This window comes from Heterocephalus glaber, unplaced genomic scaffold (assembly GCF_053883595.1).
Source record: "Heterocephalus glaber isolate CG9 unplaced genomic scaffold, H.glaber_assembly_v1.0 deba00001498, whole genome shotgun sequence".
In the NCBI taxonomy this organism is placed as follows: Eukaryota; Metazoa; Chordata; class Mammalia; order Rodentia; family Bathyergidae; genus Heterocephalus; species Heterocephalus glaber.
The window spans coordinates 4,699,199-4,717,211 of NW_028258321.1; the positions used below are offsets into that span (position 1 = coordinate 4,699,199).

An 18,013-nucleotide genomic window follows, 5' to 3' on the forward strand; every position below is an offset into this window, starting at 1 on the left:
ATATCAAACATGTTCACTAGGTAAAACTCTCCTATCCAAAACAGTAACAATGACAAGAAACCTATTTATTTAGAATTAAGTCATATATTAAAATGTAAAAAATTTTTAATTTAATCTGATACAAAGAATAATCCCTGAATAAAAACTACCCATGATTTTAAGAAAATTAACAAATATTCCCATAATGGTATACAGTGATTCTATATAAAACATAATAAATGGTAAAAAGTTCATTTTTAGAAACAGACATATAAAATAAAATTACATACCAACGTTGTGTTTACTAACATTCAAATCTATCCTATACCACACCCTTAAGATTTAGCAGAGTGAGGGAGGTTGTACATGAGTAAAGGACAGGAGGTGTAAGGAATTTTATATACTTTCCACTTTTTTCTTCAGAATTTAAATGTTAAAAATCAATGAATCTGGGTATTTGACATGGGTAACGAAAGTGAAAATGCATCACTAATTTGGTTGAGATTTTTTGTTCCAATCCTAACTGAGTTATTTACAATTATTTCCCTGGGATCTTTTGTAACATTAAAAGGTAATCCTCCTTCTATGCTGAAGACATGGAATAAATCATAAAGTTATTTCTGAAAATTTCTTAGATGTGAAGTTAATTTTAATTTGGGGATAAAAAGACAATAATAAATGGAAATTATTGTACTCCTTACAAATCAATGATAATCTTTTACAGAAAATATTACTGCAAATAAATTCTACAACAGTTTGGAACTTTAGGAAAAATAAGAAACATTCTAATTAACTGATTTATAGAAATTTTCCACTTTTAATTCTTCAAAGTATCTCTCAATTTATTAAGCTTATAGATATTATTTCAAATTTCAAATTACTCAATAGTTTTTGGTTGGCACAATGTCCAAGAAAATCAATAAAGCTAATCAAAAAAAGTGCTAAAAATATGAATTAAAGATGACAAATATAAAAATAAATTACTTGGTATCACTGACAAACACCAATGAAGTAAGGTTTCCTGAAAAATACTGTCATACAAGGCCTTAAATATTACATTAATAAAAGAGGAATGGCAGACTGAAATATAGATTAGACTTAATTTGAAGACTGGCTTGGGGTTTAGTTAGACGGGATATTCTGGACTGGTAGTTTATAAATGTGATTAGGCCACTACAACCTCTTTTCCTCCAGTTTTTTGGCAGCAAAATGGGGATAACATCTGATCTTACTACTACCGTCCTGTATCAGTGTTGGGAAGACAGAACAAAGGAGTGATGGGTGCTCTTTAACTACCAGGTATTGTGCCGACTTCCTTAGGCAGTCTTAAATTTACATTTAAAAACCTGTTCTAATAAATAATTAAAAACGGTAAATATACCTCCTTCTTTCGATTCTTTAGTATATTCTGAAATTTGGACAGCTCTTTTTCTTGTTCTCCTTTAATGCGTTTGGCTTCGTCTCGCAAGCGATTTGTGTGTTCTTGTTCTAGTCGTTCAATAGTCTGTTTCTGCTGCTTTTCTAGATTCTCAATTTCCTGGTCATACTGTCGCTTTTTACTCTGTAAAACATTGTAGCTTAAAATGATTTAACTTTTCTAACACACATACTAACTCATTATAGTGAAGATGTTTACTAAGAGCACATAACTATATTTAAATTTAATGATATGATATAACCTTTGCAGTACTGAACAAATCAAATACACTAAAGTGTTAGAAAATTTTCAGAAAGTAGGATTTTACCTAACATGGAAAGTATTTTTATTTCCATTACACAAGTAGTAGAATGTTAAAAAATTTTAGAAAATCCAGAAGAATATCCAGTTGCTATGGATTATTTAAGTTAGAAAAATGACAATATTCAGTGAAATTTTTTGATAAATTGAAGGGCTTATCTGAATTATTACTATTATTATTATTTTTGTACTTTGGAGGCAGGGTCTCCCTTTGTAGCTCAGGCTGGCCCTGAACTTACTATGGAGCCCAGGCTGGCCTCGAACCCGTGGCAGTCCTCCTGCCTCAGCCTCCCGAGTGCTGGGATTACAGGCATGCGCCACCACGCCCGGCTCTAACTTCATCTTAATAATGTAATGTTATTCATCATTTGGGGATTGACTCTTCATTAAGAGTCTTAAAATAACACCCTATGCTACTGAAACAAAAATTTTGCAATTATAAATCAATTGTTTCAATAAAGACTAGTACTTATACTGTATAGGATTTGAGTAATCATGCGAGTTTGGATAGAGGTACAGTTGAATATTTGTAAAACAATTTTTTTAAAGAAACTGAAAAGCAAAACACTTAGGAAAATATTTGGCGGAAAGAGAGAAAGCATTCTCATATAGCCCTGGAAAAGAAAATACAAATGCTATAAAAATACACAATGCAAACAGAATTTCATTATTTTCTTAGGCATCTGCAGTTATCCAATACATAAAATCAACAATGGCACATTTCATGCAAAACAATCCTCACCATCTAAAATTACAAGACCACAGAAGGACTATATGTACATTTAAATATTATTTCAAATATTTCTTTCCTAACCTACATTAAGCTAGATGATCAATATAAGTTAATAAAATTTTGTATCACATTACTAGTTCCTTTTTAAATTGTGGACACAAGAAAAAACCGAAGGACTCAACAACAATTTGCCTTAGCTAGTCAGCACTGTTTTCTATAGCAGCAATGAACAGGACATGGAGGCTTCCCTATAGGAGCCAGAGAAGAGAGGGTGCTGTGAACAAGCCCCTAAGAAGTTCCAATTCTTAGCCAGGCTTGAAGACAACTGCTTTAGCTTTGGATTAGTTTAGATTCTGGATTTTTTTAGATTCTAAACTGAAATGAAGCACTAATAGGTACATCTAAGAACTCTGTAAACTTTGGCTTCATGTTTCCAAGTTTTCATGACAGACTTCAAACAGGAAAAAATACAGACCCTGTCATACCATAAATCAGTGATAACAAAACTGAAATTGGAAGATTCTTCCAAGAAAAAAGGATTAAAAAGAAAAAGGCATTCAGAACAGCACAGAGATACAGACTAGAAACACATGACAAAACCAGGAAAATCTAATGATTCAGAACAAATTCTAAAAACCACTAGTGGTTTATTTTTAAAGTGCTAAATATCATTATTAACAAAATGGTACAAAAATCTAAGATGTTACCATCATTTCTTGCTCAAAGCGCCGGAAAATTTGTTCTCGTTGTTGCTGTAGTTTGCCATTGAGTTGCTGTTGGGCTCTCTGCTCTTCTTTTTGAAGAAATCTTAATTCTCGAAGTTCCTGACGTCTGATAAAAGTAATAACAAAGAGGAAGACTGCAAAAATTACACCTTCAAATCAATACCTTTTTTTACAAAGCTTTAAATTGTTTTTTAAACAGAGAGTAAGTGCTGGGCGTGGTGGTGTACATCTGTAAGCCCAGTACTCAGGAGGCTGAGGCAGGAGGACTGTCAGCCTGGGCTACACAGTGAGTTCAAGGCCAGCCTGAACTACATACCCTGTCTCAAAAATAAATAATAATAATAAATTTAGAAAAAGAATAATCCAAAATTAGCCAAGAATTTACCCTCATTTCTCTATTCTTCAGATTTTGGGAAAACAAGTCACAAACCAGTTTTTAAAACATTATGTTGTTTCTCTACTCACCTGAGAAACCGCAACTCTTCAGTTTTAGAATCACTATCAGAAACTATCTTTGACGTTGTGACACTCACTTCTACACCATCAACAATAAATTTGCGTGTTTTCTTCAATGTTTTTTTCTGTCTTCTTGTTTCCTAAGTGAGATTTTATTTTATTAGTTAAGCTTTGAATACAGAATACTGGATGTAGAAAACATAATCTTTAAAAATAAAGTAGCGAAACAGCCATAAAGCCTATAAAGTATGAATATAAAGTAATACGACTCTTCTGGGAAACCAGTTATATTACCTTAAACCTCATCTGACTTAAGACTTGACTTTACAGAAGAAATCAAATCTTTTAAAAAGTGACAGGCATTTTGATGATGTGTACATAAAACTTTTATGACACTATATAATTAGGCACACGCAGTGACTTTTCCATGTCAACTACTTTGTCATCTTTTCACTTTTATGAGTTCTGAGTTACCTCTACTTTTTCATTGACAAAACACTTAAAAATGGACTCCTTGAGCCAGGCATGGTTGTGCATATGTGAAATCCCAGCACCAGAGAGGCTGAGGCAGGTGGATCACCGCAAGTTCAAGGCCAGCCTGGGCTACATAGTGAGACCCCTCCCTCTAAAAAAAGAATTCCTGGGACTCATCCCTTAAAAAACTAAAGCAATGGGTCTGAGTGTGGCTGGGTATGTTTTTTTTTTTTTGGTACCGAGAATCTAACTCGGGTCTTTGCGCTTGCACAGCAGGCCGCAAAACCACTGAGCTAAATGCCTGGCCCAAGGGTATGTTTTTTTGAAAAGGTTCTCAGAATCAAAATCTATTTAATCAGTAGCATTAATATCAAAAGTACTTCTCCACCTAGGACCAGAACTGGATGTGTTCTACCAGAGGGACTAGGACAGTGTACCAGATCTACCTTCTAGATGTTGCCTAGAATTCCTTATCAAGACCAAACTGTTTCTCAACAGGTACCCAAAAGTTTAAAACTGCAAACAGAAGTATAACGTCCCTACAGATACATCTTGGTAAAGAGATTAAGTATAGATGGCAGATAACTACTTGGTTTTGATATGAGGAAAAAGTTTAGAAAGCAAAGATAGCAAAAATGGAAGGTGAGAACACAAAAATTTAAGAAGCGCAAGAGTTTTAAATACCTGCCTCTGGACCTTCTCAGCATCCTCTGCAGCCGCCTGCTCCTCTCCCTGAATCCTGGATGACAGTCACTGCCCCAAACTTCCTCTAAATCTACCATTGGTATGCCCCAAAAAGCAGATCTGCCTCCCTTACCCTCCAAATTCCACATTCCTTCAGCTCCTAATAAGATGTAATTAACGGTGCCTTAATTCTCACAAAAGTATTTGCCTTTTTAAAAGAGGCTATTATGTAATTGATTTAGGAATGGTGGAATTCCAGTCAGTGAAACAAATAAACTGGAAAAAAGAAGAAAATCCAGGCAAGACATGGAATCCTCTGAGGTAGCTAGGCAAGGTGAGCAGTCATGCCCTGGAGTCCTGTCCCTAAGTCAGTTTTCTTGAGTTGCTTCTGAATCTTCTCCTCTGTAACTTATCAACCCAGAGTCTCTAAGAAGTATTTTCCAGAGGGAGTCCATTCTCCTGTAATGGAATTCCACCAGCCTTTCTGTTAAGATATGAATTCCTGGAACTAACCAGAGGCTTTTTCAGAGCTCCCCTGGTAACACCTAAGCACACTAGGATTTTGAGAATTACACTCTAACAGCTCCTAGTGTTCCGGGGTTGGGTTTTGGTTGTGTGTTTTCCCTACCATGGGCTTCATGGGAGCAGCAGGGCTGTAAGGAAGCAAGAATGGTTCACCTGCAGCAGCCGGTGGTGAGTCAAGGATTGTCTACATCCTAAATATGCTTAAAAAAGAGACCATTTTTGGCTGGGCGTGGTGCCCCACGACTATAATCCCAGAACTCAGGAGGCTGAGGCATGAGGATCATTGAAAGTTTAAGGTCAGCCTGGGGTACATAGTTCAAGGCCGGCCTGAAATACATAGTGAGACCCTGTCTCAAGAGGAAAAACAACAAAAACAAAAAACGGACATAATCCCTTCAATTTTTCAGTTCTTTCATACCTTAGTGAACCTTGCTAAACGAGCACCTCGATATGCAAACTAAACAACTACAATGCACCACTGGTATCAGGTTCACAAAACTAAGTAGGTTCTACCCAAAATTTTAAAGATTACATCCAGAATCTCTCTTTGGTTCTTTTTGGTACCGGAGATCGAACTCAGGGCCTTGTGCTTGCAAGGCAGGTGCCAGAACCACTGAGCTAAATCCCCAGCCCACTCTTTGGTTCTTTTTAACTGATTTCTTAGTATCTCAAAAGAATCCACAGGATTCCTATTATACTGATTTAAAAGTGTCTTATTTTTAAGAAATCACTAAAATCTAACCTGGCAAAATGACAAAGAAAAGCCCAAACAAGGACCCACATCCACGTACCTGTAAAGATATTGACCCAGTGTCTTTAGTTTTACTTAGGAAGCTAGAAATGGATAAATTCAAGTCAATGCTACTATTATCAGCAGTGGAACCGGTGCCTGAATCAGTGTCATTTTCCTTTTGATTCTCAGATTCTGGTAGCAGTATGGTTTCAGTTTTTGATAAAGCACCTATTTCTCCTTTATTTTCTGTATCTTCAGAGTTGATATTAATACTGGGAACTGGAACAGGCTGAGGTTCACCGGGCTGTGAAGCTGCAGGAACCTGAGGTTCTGTTTTAGCTGGCACTTCATATGCGATTTCTTTTTGCTCTGTGTCTAGCTGAGTAATAGCTTTATGAGCATCCTGAGTTTCACTTCCGATAGTCTCTTCATCAGTATCAATCACTGTACTTCTCACCTCTATTTCTTCAGTGCTACTTGACTCAGTAACTTCTTCAACTTCATTTGTCCCTGTCTCCTCACTGTTGTCTAATATGTTCTCTGAATTGTTGATTAATTGTTTCTCGTATTTATTTTCCACAAATTTTTTATCTATGTCATTAGTCGCTACGATTTCTGTAACAGAAGGAACTTCTCCAGTACCATCAGCCTCGGGACTGTGTGTGACCTCATTTATTAATTTCTGGGCTACTTCAAGTGCATCTTTCCCATCATTACTCTGAACATCCAAGGTGCTGTTTTCAACTGCCTTCTGAGCAACACCCACATCTTCATTTCTCTCTACGACATTGCTTGTATCACTGATCACATCGTTTTGAGTTTTATCATCTTTTCCCAATTTCTCTTGTGTGTCTTCCTTTGTATGCAGAACTCCACTGTCAATTATGCGAATATCTGCCTCTTTTTCTCCAGTCTCTTCAGATACTAAATCACCTGTTTGAATAGTGGTGTCTTTGCTATTTTCAGATCTTACAGGTTTATTTTCAAGTAGCTGTTGCTTTTCCTGATCCCTTTCTTCCTCAGGTTTCAAATTACGTTTAATATTTGTTTCTACAGCGTCTGTATTATTTCCTTTTCCTTCACTGGCTAAATCAATGTCCACCATTTCTTGGTCTTCCATGTCAGACAGATCATCCAGCTTGGGTCTCTTCTCCGTTCTTCCATCCTCCTGGGGAACTGTTGTTGGATTAGGGAGTTCAGCTGCAACTTCTGAGCGTGCATCATTCCCATGTTCCTCAACACCCTCCACAGTTTTTTCATCAGTGCAAGATTTTTCATTAAGAACTTTGCTGCTGAATTTATCTCCAGAAGCATTGTGTTCTGTTTTTTCTGAGACAGATTCCAAAATACAAGCATTCTGTGAAAGTTTATCTTCCTCAGAGCTGGCAATACTTAGGTCAGAGGAGGCACGCTTATTTGTAGGTATCGGCTAAAAAAGATTTTATATATTTTTAGTGTTAAAACATGACCTCAAGATAATGATCAAAACAATGTTTATATATATAACAATGATCTGATATCTGTATTCAGGAAAAGTTGAAATTTTAAAAATAATGATAATTATTCAACAATAAATGTTAAATAATAGTTTTAACCAAACATGATGAAAATTGGTAGCGAGGAGCAACCTTGTTATTCACCTCTAAAATTTAGGTTTTCGGGCCGGGGATTTAGCTCAGTGATTCTGCCGCCTGCCTTACAACCACAAGGACCCAAGTTCGATCCCCGATACCAAAAAAAAAAAAAAAAAAACTTACTAAATGAAATTTCCTTTCAAAATACTGACCAGAGAATTTTCTATTTCCTCATCATCATCTTCCTCTTTGCCATCTTCAACTTCTTCTGTTACTTCAGCCTTTGCCTCTGCAATCAGTTCTCGGACTGGTTTGTTGGAATCAATAGTCACAAAGGGATGCTGTTGATCATTAAAAAGAGAACGCTCAGTAACAACTGAGACACCTTGTAAAGTCAGTGTCCAAAACATATAAAACACATCCTTACATGGTAAAAATACAACCTATATGTAGGAAAAACACAAATAACTTCAGAAGATGTTATATCTGGAAAGGAAAGGAGAGGAAAGGGATTGAACAAAACTCATAGTTGCCCCACAACTGGATCCGTGCTTTTTTCCCTAGGAATCCAAAGAAAAAAATTTTCAAAAATAATGACTTGTACAAATATTTTTCTGTATATTTAAAAATTTCATAATAAAAAATTAAAATTTAAAGTCAGTATATTATTGGTTCTTAAGAAGTAATTAACTACATAAATCATATCAAAACCTCAACTTTTAAAAAAAAATCACAAAAAGCTTTAGAATTCTGTTAAAGTATCTACAAATACATGTTTTGTTTTGTTTTTGAGATGGCTCTAATATTCTTGAAGGAAGAAGACATTTTAATCATCTCTGTACATCAATATGTAACGGGGTCTGCCACAGACCAGGGCCCTCAAACGTAGGAATAGTGAAACAGGGCGAGAAGGTACACCCTAGGGATACACCTGTACACACCAAGGCAATTTCTTCCTGCTTTCCCTGTACCCCGCAGATAAATAGATCAGTATAAAACACTACAATGCAGCAGTTACATAATAACTCATCCTAATGCAGTGATTGTCCCCAAATTTGTTACCCTATTTGTCTGCCCATAAACATTACTTATTCGACAAACTTTTGTTTCAAGTATCACAAACAGGTCCAGCTATTAACCAAAATTAAATTTATCCAATCACCTTGATATCACAACCCTTATTCTCACTAAAGAGACATGTAAAAAATTAATAAGCTAATGGTCCTTGCTCACAAGGTGCTTGCTTTCTAGTAATTAGACATAATGAAAGTGAAAGGAACATAATTAAACTAAATAAACTAAAGCATAAGAGAAATGACTTATAAACTCAATGCCTATTTATAAGGGCAGCATACGTCTGTAAAGCAAATGCAACTATTCTATCATAATTTTGGCTTTCTGTAGAGAAACTCAAATGCAAAGAGAACACAATGAATGAATCTGCATACTCTTTTTAAAAAGAGACGTTAAAACAATATGACTTGCTGTTGTCATATTATCCCTATTTTACCTGCAGTAGTTGAGATGTAGTCCACCTGGCATCCACATTCTTTTCTAAGCATTTCTTTAGAAAGTCCTTAAAATTTGAAGACCTTCAAAATAAAATTTTAACAATGATATTCAAATAAAATTCCTTGATAACTCATGCTTAAGTTTCATTAAGAATGGCATCAACAATAGAAAACAAGCTAATAGAATAAAATTTTATAGAACTTATTCTTCTGATTATATATGGTAGAAATAAATCTAAATAGAAACACAGACACTGAGACATCGTCATATATTCAAATATGCCAAAAATTCTACTATACTAAATTCCACAACCACATATGTGACTCACTTTCTCACAGTACAGAAAATATCTTTTTCATGTAGAACTCAACTCATTCAAATTTTCAAATACATGGAAAAGTTAGTTATAATTGTTTTTATAGTCCTTAAGTCTTGAAAAATATCCAAAATTAATTTTGTAATTCACGTGGTCTTTGTACCACATGCCCAAAATTAAATACCCTTGGAAAATTAGAAGATTGAAACAGCAAGTTTTACTTCTTAAAAGGGTTAGTTTAGAATAGTTTACCATCGTGATGGCTGCGCTAATGTAGGGGGCTCGGATTTTGCTATTTTTAGCAGCACTCGCATCGGATTTAACTCATGATGAGGTGGTTCTATCTCAGCCATTTCTATTAAGGTGATGCCCAGGGACCAAACATCAGCTTTGTAGTCATATGGTCTGTCCTTTGATGTTTCACACATGACCACTTCAGGAGCCATCCTAGGAAGAGAGAGAATTCAAAGTCAAGATGTTTAATTTAAGCACAGTTGTTGAAAACCACACAGACAGTATAATAAATTATGAAGACAGCTGGGCATGGTGGCGCAAATGGTGGCACTGTAATCCCAGCCCTCAGGAGGCTGAGGCAGGAGGATTTCTGTTTGAGGGCAGCCTGGACTACACAGTGCATTCAAGGCCAGCTTGAACTGCATGGTGAGACCCTATCTCAATAAAACAAACAAACAAAAATTATGTAGGCAAAAGTGATCAGGAATAATAAGTGCTAGCCATGCATAGTGGTGAACACCTATAATTCAAACAGTCTGGGAAGCTGAGGCAGAGGATCCCAAGTTCAAGCCCAGCCTGGGCAACTCAGCAAGACCTGCCTCCAAATAAAAAAATAAAGGGCCATGGTTGTAGTTCAGTGAGGAGGTTCTGGATTCTATATTTAATCCCCAGTACTGGGGGAAAAAACTGCTGACATGACTAATATTATAAATTCATAAAAACTGATACCTACCAATATGGTGTGCCAATAAAGGAATCCCTTCTTTGAATTGTCCTCGTGTTTTTAGCTGATACTCCAAAATCGGCTTGAAATAAATAATTATACAATAGCATTAAAAGTAGCCTTTAAATATAGTTAATTACATTCAACAGGAAAGTGGAGAGGAGTACTTCAAATCTTCAATAAGTAAGCAAAATAAAGAAATAAATTTGCTACACTCTAATCTTGACTACCATCTTTATACCACCTTCCAAAAAACACTACTGAAGAAGCGTGGTGTTAATAAATTTAATGCCACCATCTTTAGATATCTTTAAATGATACATTCTTCAGAATTGAAAATAGTAATTTTAAAATAGTTTATCCACTTCAAAAACAACCTGACAATTAGTGCTACACTGCAATTAAATCCCTAGACAGTTTTTTCTATAGTGTGAAAAACAGAACTTACACTAAAGCAATCTTTATGACATCAGTCTTACCAACCTCCTCAAAGAAAAGAATATTGGGAACTTTACATTTCTCATTTAAATTATAAAGAACAGCAACATTACAGGTTTATCACTTTAGAGCTCAGATAACTATTTTTACTGCTAAATAAAGGAAAAAGCATTTTCCTATCTTTTCTATATGAACTATATCCCTAGATAACTAGTTAATTTATAATAAATGAAAATATCAAATTTTACAAAAATAATAAATGAAAACAACATAGAATTCATTTTACAGCCCAAATCAAAGAAGAAACCTAGATATTAACCATCAACAACTAACATAAAGAAAGAGTAAAAAGTTGACATTGTGTGGCTCTTGATGAAAGAATGCCAAAACCACTTCTTCTTGCCAAAGGATCAGACTTGAGACTCATCAAGCCTTTGAATCATCCACTAATTCGAAGGAAATAAAGAGGAACTTACTGAAATGATCACAAGAATGCAAATTCCAGGTAGAGGAAAATGCTACAGGTCAAACAGCCTAGGATCAGTGATGGCGAACCTATGGCATGTGTGTTGTTTTTTGTATTTTTTTTTTTTTTAGACAAAAGATGTTTATGTATGAGTTGTTTTGTTTTTATTTTTGAGGGGTTTTTTTTGGAGACAAGGTCTCGCTGTGTATTTCAGGCTGGCCTTGAACTACGTAGCCCATGCAATACTTCTGCCTTAACCGCCCAAGTGCTAGGATTACAGACATGTGCCATCATACCCCGCTGAGTTCTTTTCTAAACTAAAACCTCAATATTCAGGTTTAATTGCAGTGTTGGGACTTCGTGAAAAATGGGTTTTGGGTTGCAGTCTGGGCACTCATCTCTAAAAGGTTCGCCATCATTAGCCTAGGTGCATGGATCAATTTTTCCACCATTCTTTCATCAATACTCTCCTTAAGAAGTACTGCAGACAATTTTTTCTAATCCCACCTGCACCCATGAAATTTTAATATTACACATACACTGTATATGTACCATGGGCCTTTGAGGTACGGTCACAAACCACTGTAATATTTTTACCCCCAAACAATCAACTACTGCTCCCTTGGGAATGACAGTGCCTCCAGAAGAATGTAGATCATATAAGAAAGGAACTGGGATGGAACCTGTAAATTACGGAAGACTTGAGAGAAATATCAAAATTTATATGTGGGCAAGTTTAAACTTTAAAAATCTAAACACAGGATGTTGAACAGAGTAAATGAGTCATAAAAAACACAAGGAAGTGATTATTATAAAACAGTGTGGAGAAGGAAAGGATGGTGACTGAGACAGTCACATGGAAGAACATCCGGGTGCCTGCCAATATATGATTTCTTGATCTAGGTGTTGTTTTCAAAGCTCTTGTCTATAAGGCTACTAAGTCACTAAACTATACAATTCTGTGTGTGCTTTTCTGTATCTGTGTTTATGTCACAATTAAAAAGGATAAAATTTATCACCTGTTTAGATGTCATGATAAAGTAAAATGGTTATAATCATTGGTTATCAATATGGTCTTTGAATATATTTTGTCTTTTTAATATCCTTCCAAAATATACACTAGACTTTATCACTAGGTTTTCAAAAATTTTGTATCTTGGGTATATTTAAACAAGGATATATATCTATGTATCTTCCTTCTGTTTGTGCATGTGTATGCTATTAATCCCCAATCTAAAATCTGTATCTCATTTTTCTTATGGGAAGTTAATCAATTTTTCCTTTGGTATAAAAAACAAAATAAAAATGCTAGTCCTTATATTTATTTTAGATACCTTTTTCAAACCTAAGGATACTTTGCTAGTTTAAGGGTACCACATCAACAGAACGTAAAACTAAATACAGAAAAAACTCTGCTAGACACAATTCTGTAAATAAAGATAAAACTGAAGCCAGGAATGATGGTACCAGTCTCTAATCTCAGCATTCTGGAAGGCTGAGAGGCAGGAAGATTGCAAATTAAAGTTTAGCCTGGGTAACTCAGTGACTTAGTGAGACCCTGTCTCAAACGGCTGAGGATGTAGATCAGGGGGAAGGTCTTGGGTTCAAACCTCAGTACTACCAAAAAAACCAAAAAAACAGAGTAATACTATACTATGTTCTAAAAGTGAAGTATTTATAAATTCTAAGTCTACACACAAAAACTTAAGGAAAAAATTTTAACCACACTTCAAAAAATTTGCTGTTTTCAAAATAAAAATCTATCCTCTCTTACTTTCTTTTTTAAAACTGTCTTTAAATTAGGTACCTATACTAGGAATTCTGGGAGTTAACAAATATTTATCCACAGAAGTGTTTTAAAATTAGTAGAGAGTAATATTTTATGTTTCACATACTTGACTAGTAATAAAATAACATTAAGTCACATACACATAGGGGTAAATCTCAGAGCACAAATTCAAATAATTTATTTAGGTGAATAACTTACCCAACTTAATATCTCCATCTAAGGTAAAGAGAATGTTGCCAGCTTTCAGATCTCTGTGGATGATTTTATTATCATGTAAATAATTCAATGCCTCCAAAGTCTGCTTGCAAACTACTTGTATTTGGGATTCAGTTAAAGGTCTCTCCAGTTCTATAAAAACAAAGTAAAAAAAGATCTGCATTCTTACACAATGAAAGCATAGCATCATGCATGCTACATTCACCCCAGTATATACCATCACTGTGGTCTTGTCAAGATCATATACAGTGAATTTATTTTAGAACTAATATCTACAAAGAATACTTTACTGACATAAAACTCAACATCTCATTTTATTTTTGAATTGTATAATTATGCAAGAATATAAAAATATAACTAAATTGATTTCTTAATTTATTGAACTTCATTGAACAATTTTATACATATAATAAATGGTTGAAATCTTTTTAAGCTTGATACAAACATAAAGAATAGAAAAGTATTTACCAAGCATCACAGCATCTACTGCTCCACCTGCACAAAATTCAATGAGGATCTGCATGCAAACAAAAAAGCATGTGTCTAAAAACGATATTGTTTCAGAATTTTTCTTCAATTTAGCAATAAAGATAAAGAAATGACTGTCAAATATTCTAGGTTATAGAAACAATATTATACTAAACATTAAGCATTTCTCTGTCAAAAGAGTTATAAGTTTTTTTTGTTTTGTTTTGGTACCGGGAATCGAACTCGGGAGCTTGCACTTGCGCAGCGGGTGGCAAAACCACTGAGCTAAATCCCCAGCCCAGAGTTACAAGTTTTAAATGAAAAATATTTAAGAAGTAACAAGACACATTGTGGACACAAGTACATTTTTACTACGGATCATTTTTAGTGCCCTTCTCTAAAATTACCAGGTACAGGACTTTTATTCAGTACAGTATTATATAAATATCTATTTCGTCATGACCGACAAGAGTTTATCACTATCATTTTAAGGTAGCTATTGTGAGTTAAGTGATCGAAAATATTAACCTCACTAATAATAAACTTTGCTGGGTGTGGCAGCACATGGCTATAACCCCAGTACTTGGGAGGCTGAGGCAAGAGGACCCAGAATTTGAGCCCAGCCTAGGTAACTCAGGGAGACCCTGTCTCAAAAAATAAAATAATAAGGGTTAGCAATATAGCTCAGTGGTAAGGTGCCTGCCTATCATGTGCAAGCCCTGGGTTCAACTCTCAGTACCACCAAAATAAAAAGTAAATCCTGAAAATATGTAGACTTTGGTTTAAAAAAAATAGTTTCAGATTCTAACTCACTTTCATTTGCTAATGGGTGCCTTCTTTGGCCCTGTGATAAGATATAACACTATGTACCTTCCTTAACCTTTATCACAGTTATAATTTTATATTTATTGTAATTCTTTTAATATCTGTGTCTTCTATTAAACAGTAACCCAAATTTTTATTCTGCAACAGTCCCAAGTGAAGATGTACTAAATTGTCTAAGAGTGCATTTTTATATAATCTTTGCAAATATTGTGCTAGAGCCCTGAACAACTAACCACAACATTTTAGAAGACACCACACTAATAACTTTAAGAAATTTTTTTAAAATAACATATTTTAACAAACTGTGTAACTCTCCTCTCTTTTTCTCACTATAACAGTATTTTTTACAAATGTTTGCCAATGACAAATTGTTTTCAAATTAATTATATTATTTAAAAAATATTTTGAGAGGTAGATATTTATTCATCTTGATTTCCAGTCAGATGTTCTTTAGGCTGCTTATTCTTCTCTCAGAATACTTTGTTTCTTCCTTCAAGGAGAAAAACTAAAACTCCATTTCAAAAAGCTCTCTTGATTAAGCTAAGGTGGTGTAAAACAAATGACTGGCTAGTCACCATGAATATTAACATTTTATTTCTATATCTATTGGGGCCTATTTTCCTAAAAACAAACAAAATTTACATATACAACTTAGCCACCATGCACTAAAATTGGACCTGATAATATATAATATAAATATTTAACATTTAAGTATTTTAGAGTTTATTACATCATTTACAAAAACTTTAGGATAAAAAATATAAACAATTTCTAGAAAAACAAACCTTAAAATTTGTTTTTTTTGGTACCGGGGATCAAACTCGGGACCTTGCACTTGCGAGGCAGGCGGCAGCACCACTGAGCTAGATCCTCGGCCCCCTTACAATTTTTTTAAAGAAATACTATAATTTAAATTACAAACAAGGACATCGAATTTCCTATTTTTGGAAATTTACTATTTAATATTCTTAAACAAGTTTTCCACCTGGACCCAAAGTCTAACAACCACAGTGAAACTGGTATAACCTGAAAACTAAATATGAATATGTTTGAAGCTGAGGGTAACTGTTGTTAGTGATGCCTTTGTAGGCAAACAAGTCTCATTAGACCAACTGTGTAAACAGAAGAGGCAATACACAAAATAGCTTTTACAACCTCTTTAAGACAAATAACTCCTTTTGGTTATTTCACAGACCAACAGAAAACACTTACCCAAAGGTTGTTCTCATAATAGAAAGCATCTAGAAGCTTGACTATGTTTGGGTGATCACAAGATGCTAATATATCAATCTCAACCATATAATCTTCGAGTTCTTCCTCAGATTTGGTGTCAATCACCTTTGCAGCAGCTAAAACATTGGTCTCCTTGTTTTGGGCCTAAAAAACAAAGTATCAGAACTTTGATAATTATAAGTGATTAATAAAATGATTGTTAGAGCAGTTTTAACTTCACAGAAAAACTGAACAAAGAGTACTGAGTTCCCTCATACACTGCACTCCCACACATGCAAAACCTCCCCCACTGTCAACAGTCCACACCAGGCAGTTATATTTGGTATAAATGATGAACCTACATGAACACATCATTAACACTCCAAGTCTACAGTTTACAATCAGGTTCACAGTTGGTACTCTACATTCTTGGGGGTTTCAACAAGCAGGTAACAGGGCATTATCATATACAGACGTTCTACTGCCCTGTGTCTGGCATACTCCCCACTCCCCTCCCCCTACTTCTAGCAAGCACTCATCTTTTTACTGCCTCCTTGGTTTTTGTTTGCCTTGTCCAGAATGTGAAATAGTTAAAATCATAAAATACGTAGACTTTTCTTTTCCTTTTGGCTTCTTTAACTTTGTAATATGTATTCAAGGTTCTTCTGGGTCTTTTCATATGTTGATAGCTTATTTCTTTTTAGTGCTGAATAATATTCCATCAGATGTCCTACAGTTTATCCATTCATCTAACAAAGGACATGTTGATTGTTTCCAAATTATGAATAAAGTTGCTATAAACATGCACATGCAAGTTTCTATGTGGACATGTTTTTTTTTTCAACTCATCTGGGTAACTACCAAAGAGTGTAATTGCTGGATCCTATGGTGTATTTTGTAAGAAACTACCAACTGTCTTCCACAAGTGACCAAACTATTTTGCATACCTACTAGCAAAATGAGAACTGCTGTTGTTCCAAATCCTTACCAGCATTTGTTATTACTGTGGATTTCACCAGTCTAATAAGTATGGTGGCATCTTATTTACATCTGCAGTTCTCTTATCATGTCCCAGTCTTGGACTGCCTACTTGGCCTAGCTGAATTACTGCCCTATCTTAGCCTTGGTTGAGGACAGGGTGCCTGTAGGTCAGAGGCTCCTCTTCAGGCAGGCTACCTCAAACTGGCTGGATCTAAGGCCCTGCCAGGGACTCCCAGACAACCTCTAACTTCATCATAACTCATCTGCAAGCTAAGTAACACCAACCCCAGTACCATGACACTTAATAACTGTCATAACAATGACCCCAAAGCACCATGAAAGGAGCAGAGGCAAGCAGCATCCCAAATCCCCAGGAAATCTCCACCCATTTACAGAAAAGACATTGAATATTTCCCCCCTTCATAGGCCTATCCTTCCTCCTAATTTCTTTTACCCTGTATCAATAGCTTCTCAACCCAAAATAGGCTGAAAGTTGAGTTTTATCCCTTACTTCTATTCCTGGCCAAGAATAAAAATCTCCTTCATTGCCAGTTGGCACTTGGTCTTGTCACTGGCTCCACAGTTCCAGACAGGGGCAATGAACCCAGCTTGGGGTCAGAATTGGTAACAATTCCCATGGAGCATCCTTTCATATGCTTACTTGCCGCTTTTATACCTTTTTTGACAAGATATCTGTTCAAAACTTTTGCCCTTTAAAAAAAAAACAAAAGCAGGCTCTTCATTTTCTGTTGAATTTTAAGAGTTCTTTGTATATTTTGGATAACATTCCCTTTTCTGATATGTGTTTAGCAAGCACTGCAGTCTGTGGCTTGTCTTCTCATCCTCTTGACATGCTATTTTTAAAAGACAACTTAAACACAGTATAAACTACAGCGTTTTATGCACAGTGTTTATTCACACAGAGAATAGTGTTTCGAATCACTAGCTTTAGTGGGTCAGACTTTATAAGCCTATCAAATTCTGGCTTTGCCACTTACTAGCTGCACTGCTTGGGGCAGCTTAGAAAATCCTTGTTTTAGTTTCCTCACCAGTGAAATTTACCTACACTTTACTAGTTTGTGAGAATTAATATATATTTGCCAAGTGAAAAAATACATATAAACATTTCATACAATGTCTGGTATACAGTTATTCAAAACATGGTGTAATTATTACTATTATCGTTTAAGCTACAAAAGAATCCCAAGATA

General features: G+C 35.1%; 1 protein-coding gene across 3 annotated transcripts in view; it reads right to left on the bottom strand.

Annotated features, from left to right (window-relative positions):
* Slk (STE20 like kinase) overlaps positions 1–18,013 on the bottom strand; it is a 65,625-nt gene that overhangs the window by 16,499 nt on the left and 31,113 nt on the right. For all 3 annotated transcript variants that reach the window (XM_004866496.4, XM_004866495.4, XM_021245659.2), the window contains 11 exons: positions 15,822–15,986; positions 13,785–13,833; positions 13,299–13,448; positions 10,417–10,489; positions 9,702–9,896; positions 9,132–9,213; positions 7,834–7,962; positions 6,106–7,476; positions 3,641–3,771; positions 3,158–3,281; positions 1,361–1,540 (listed from right to left, as the gene is read on the bottom strand). In XM_004866496.4, the coding sequence (XP_004866553.1) occupies positions 1,361–1,540; positions 3,158–3,281; positions 3,641–3,771; positions 6,106–7,476; positions 7,834–7,962; positions 9,132–9,213; positions 9,702–9,896; positions 10,417–10,489; positions 13,299–13,448; positions 13,785–13,833; positions 15,822–15,986 (2,649 nt within the window). The remainder of the gene's footprint in view (positions 1–1,360; positions 1,541–3,157; positions 3,282–3,640; positions 3,772–6,105; positions 7,477–7,833; positions 7,963–9,131; positions 9,214–9,701; positions 9,897–10,416; positions 10,490–13,298; positions 13,449–13,784; positions 13,834–15,821; positions 15,987–18,013) is intronic.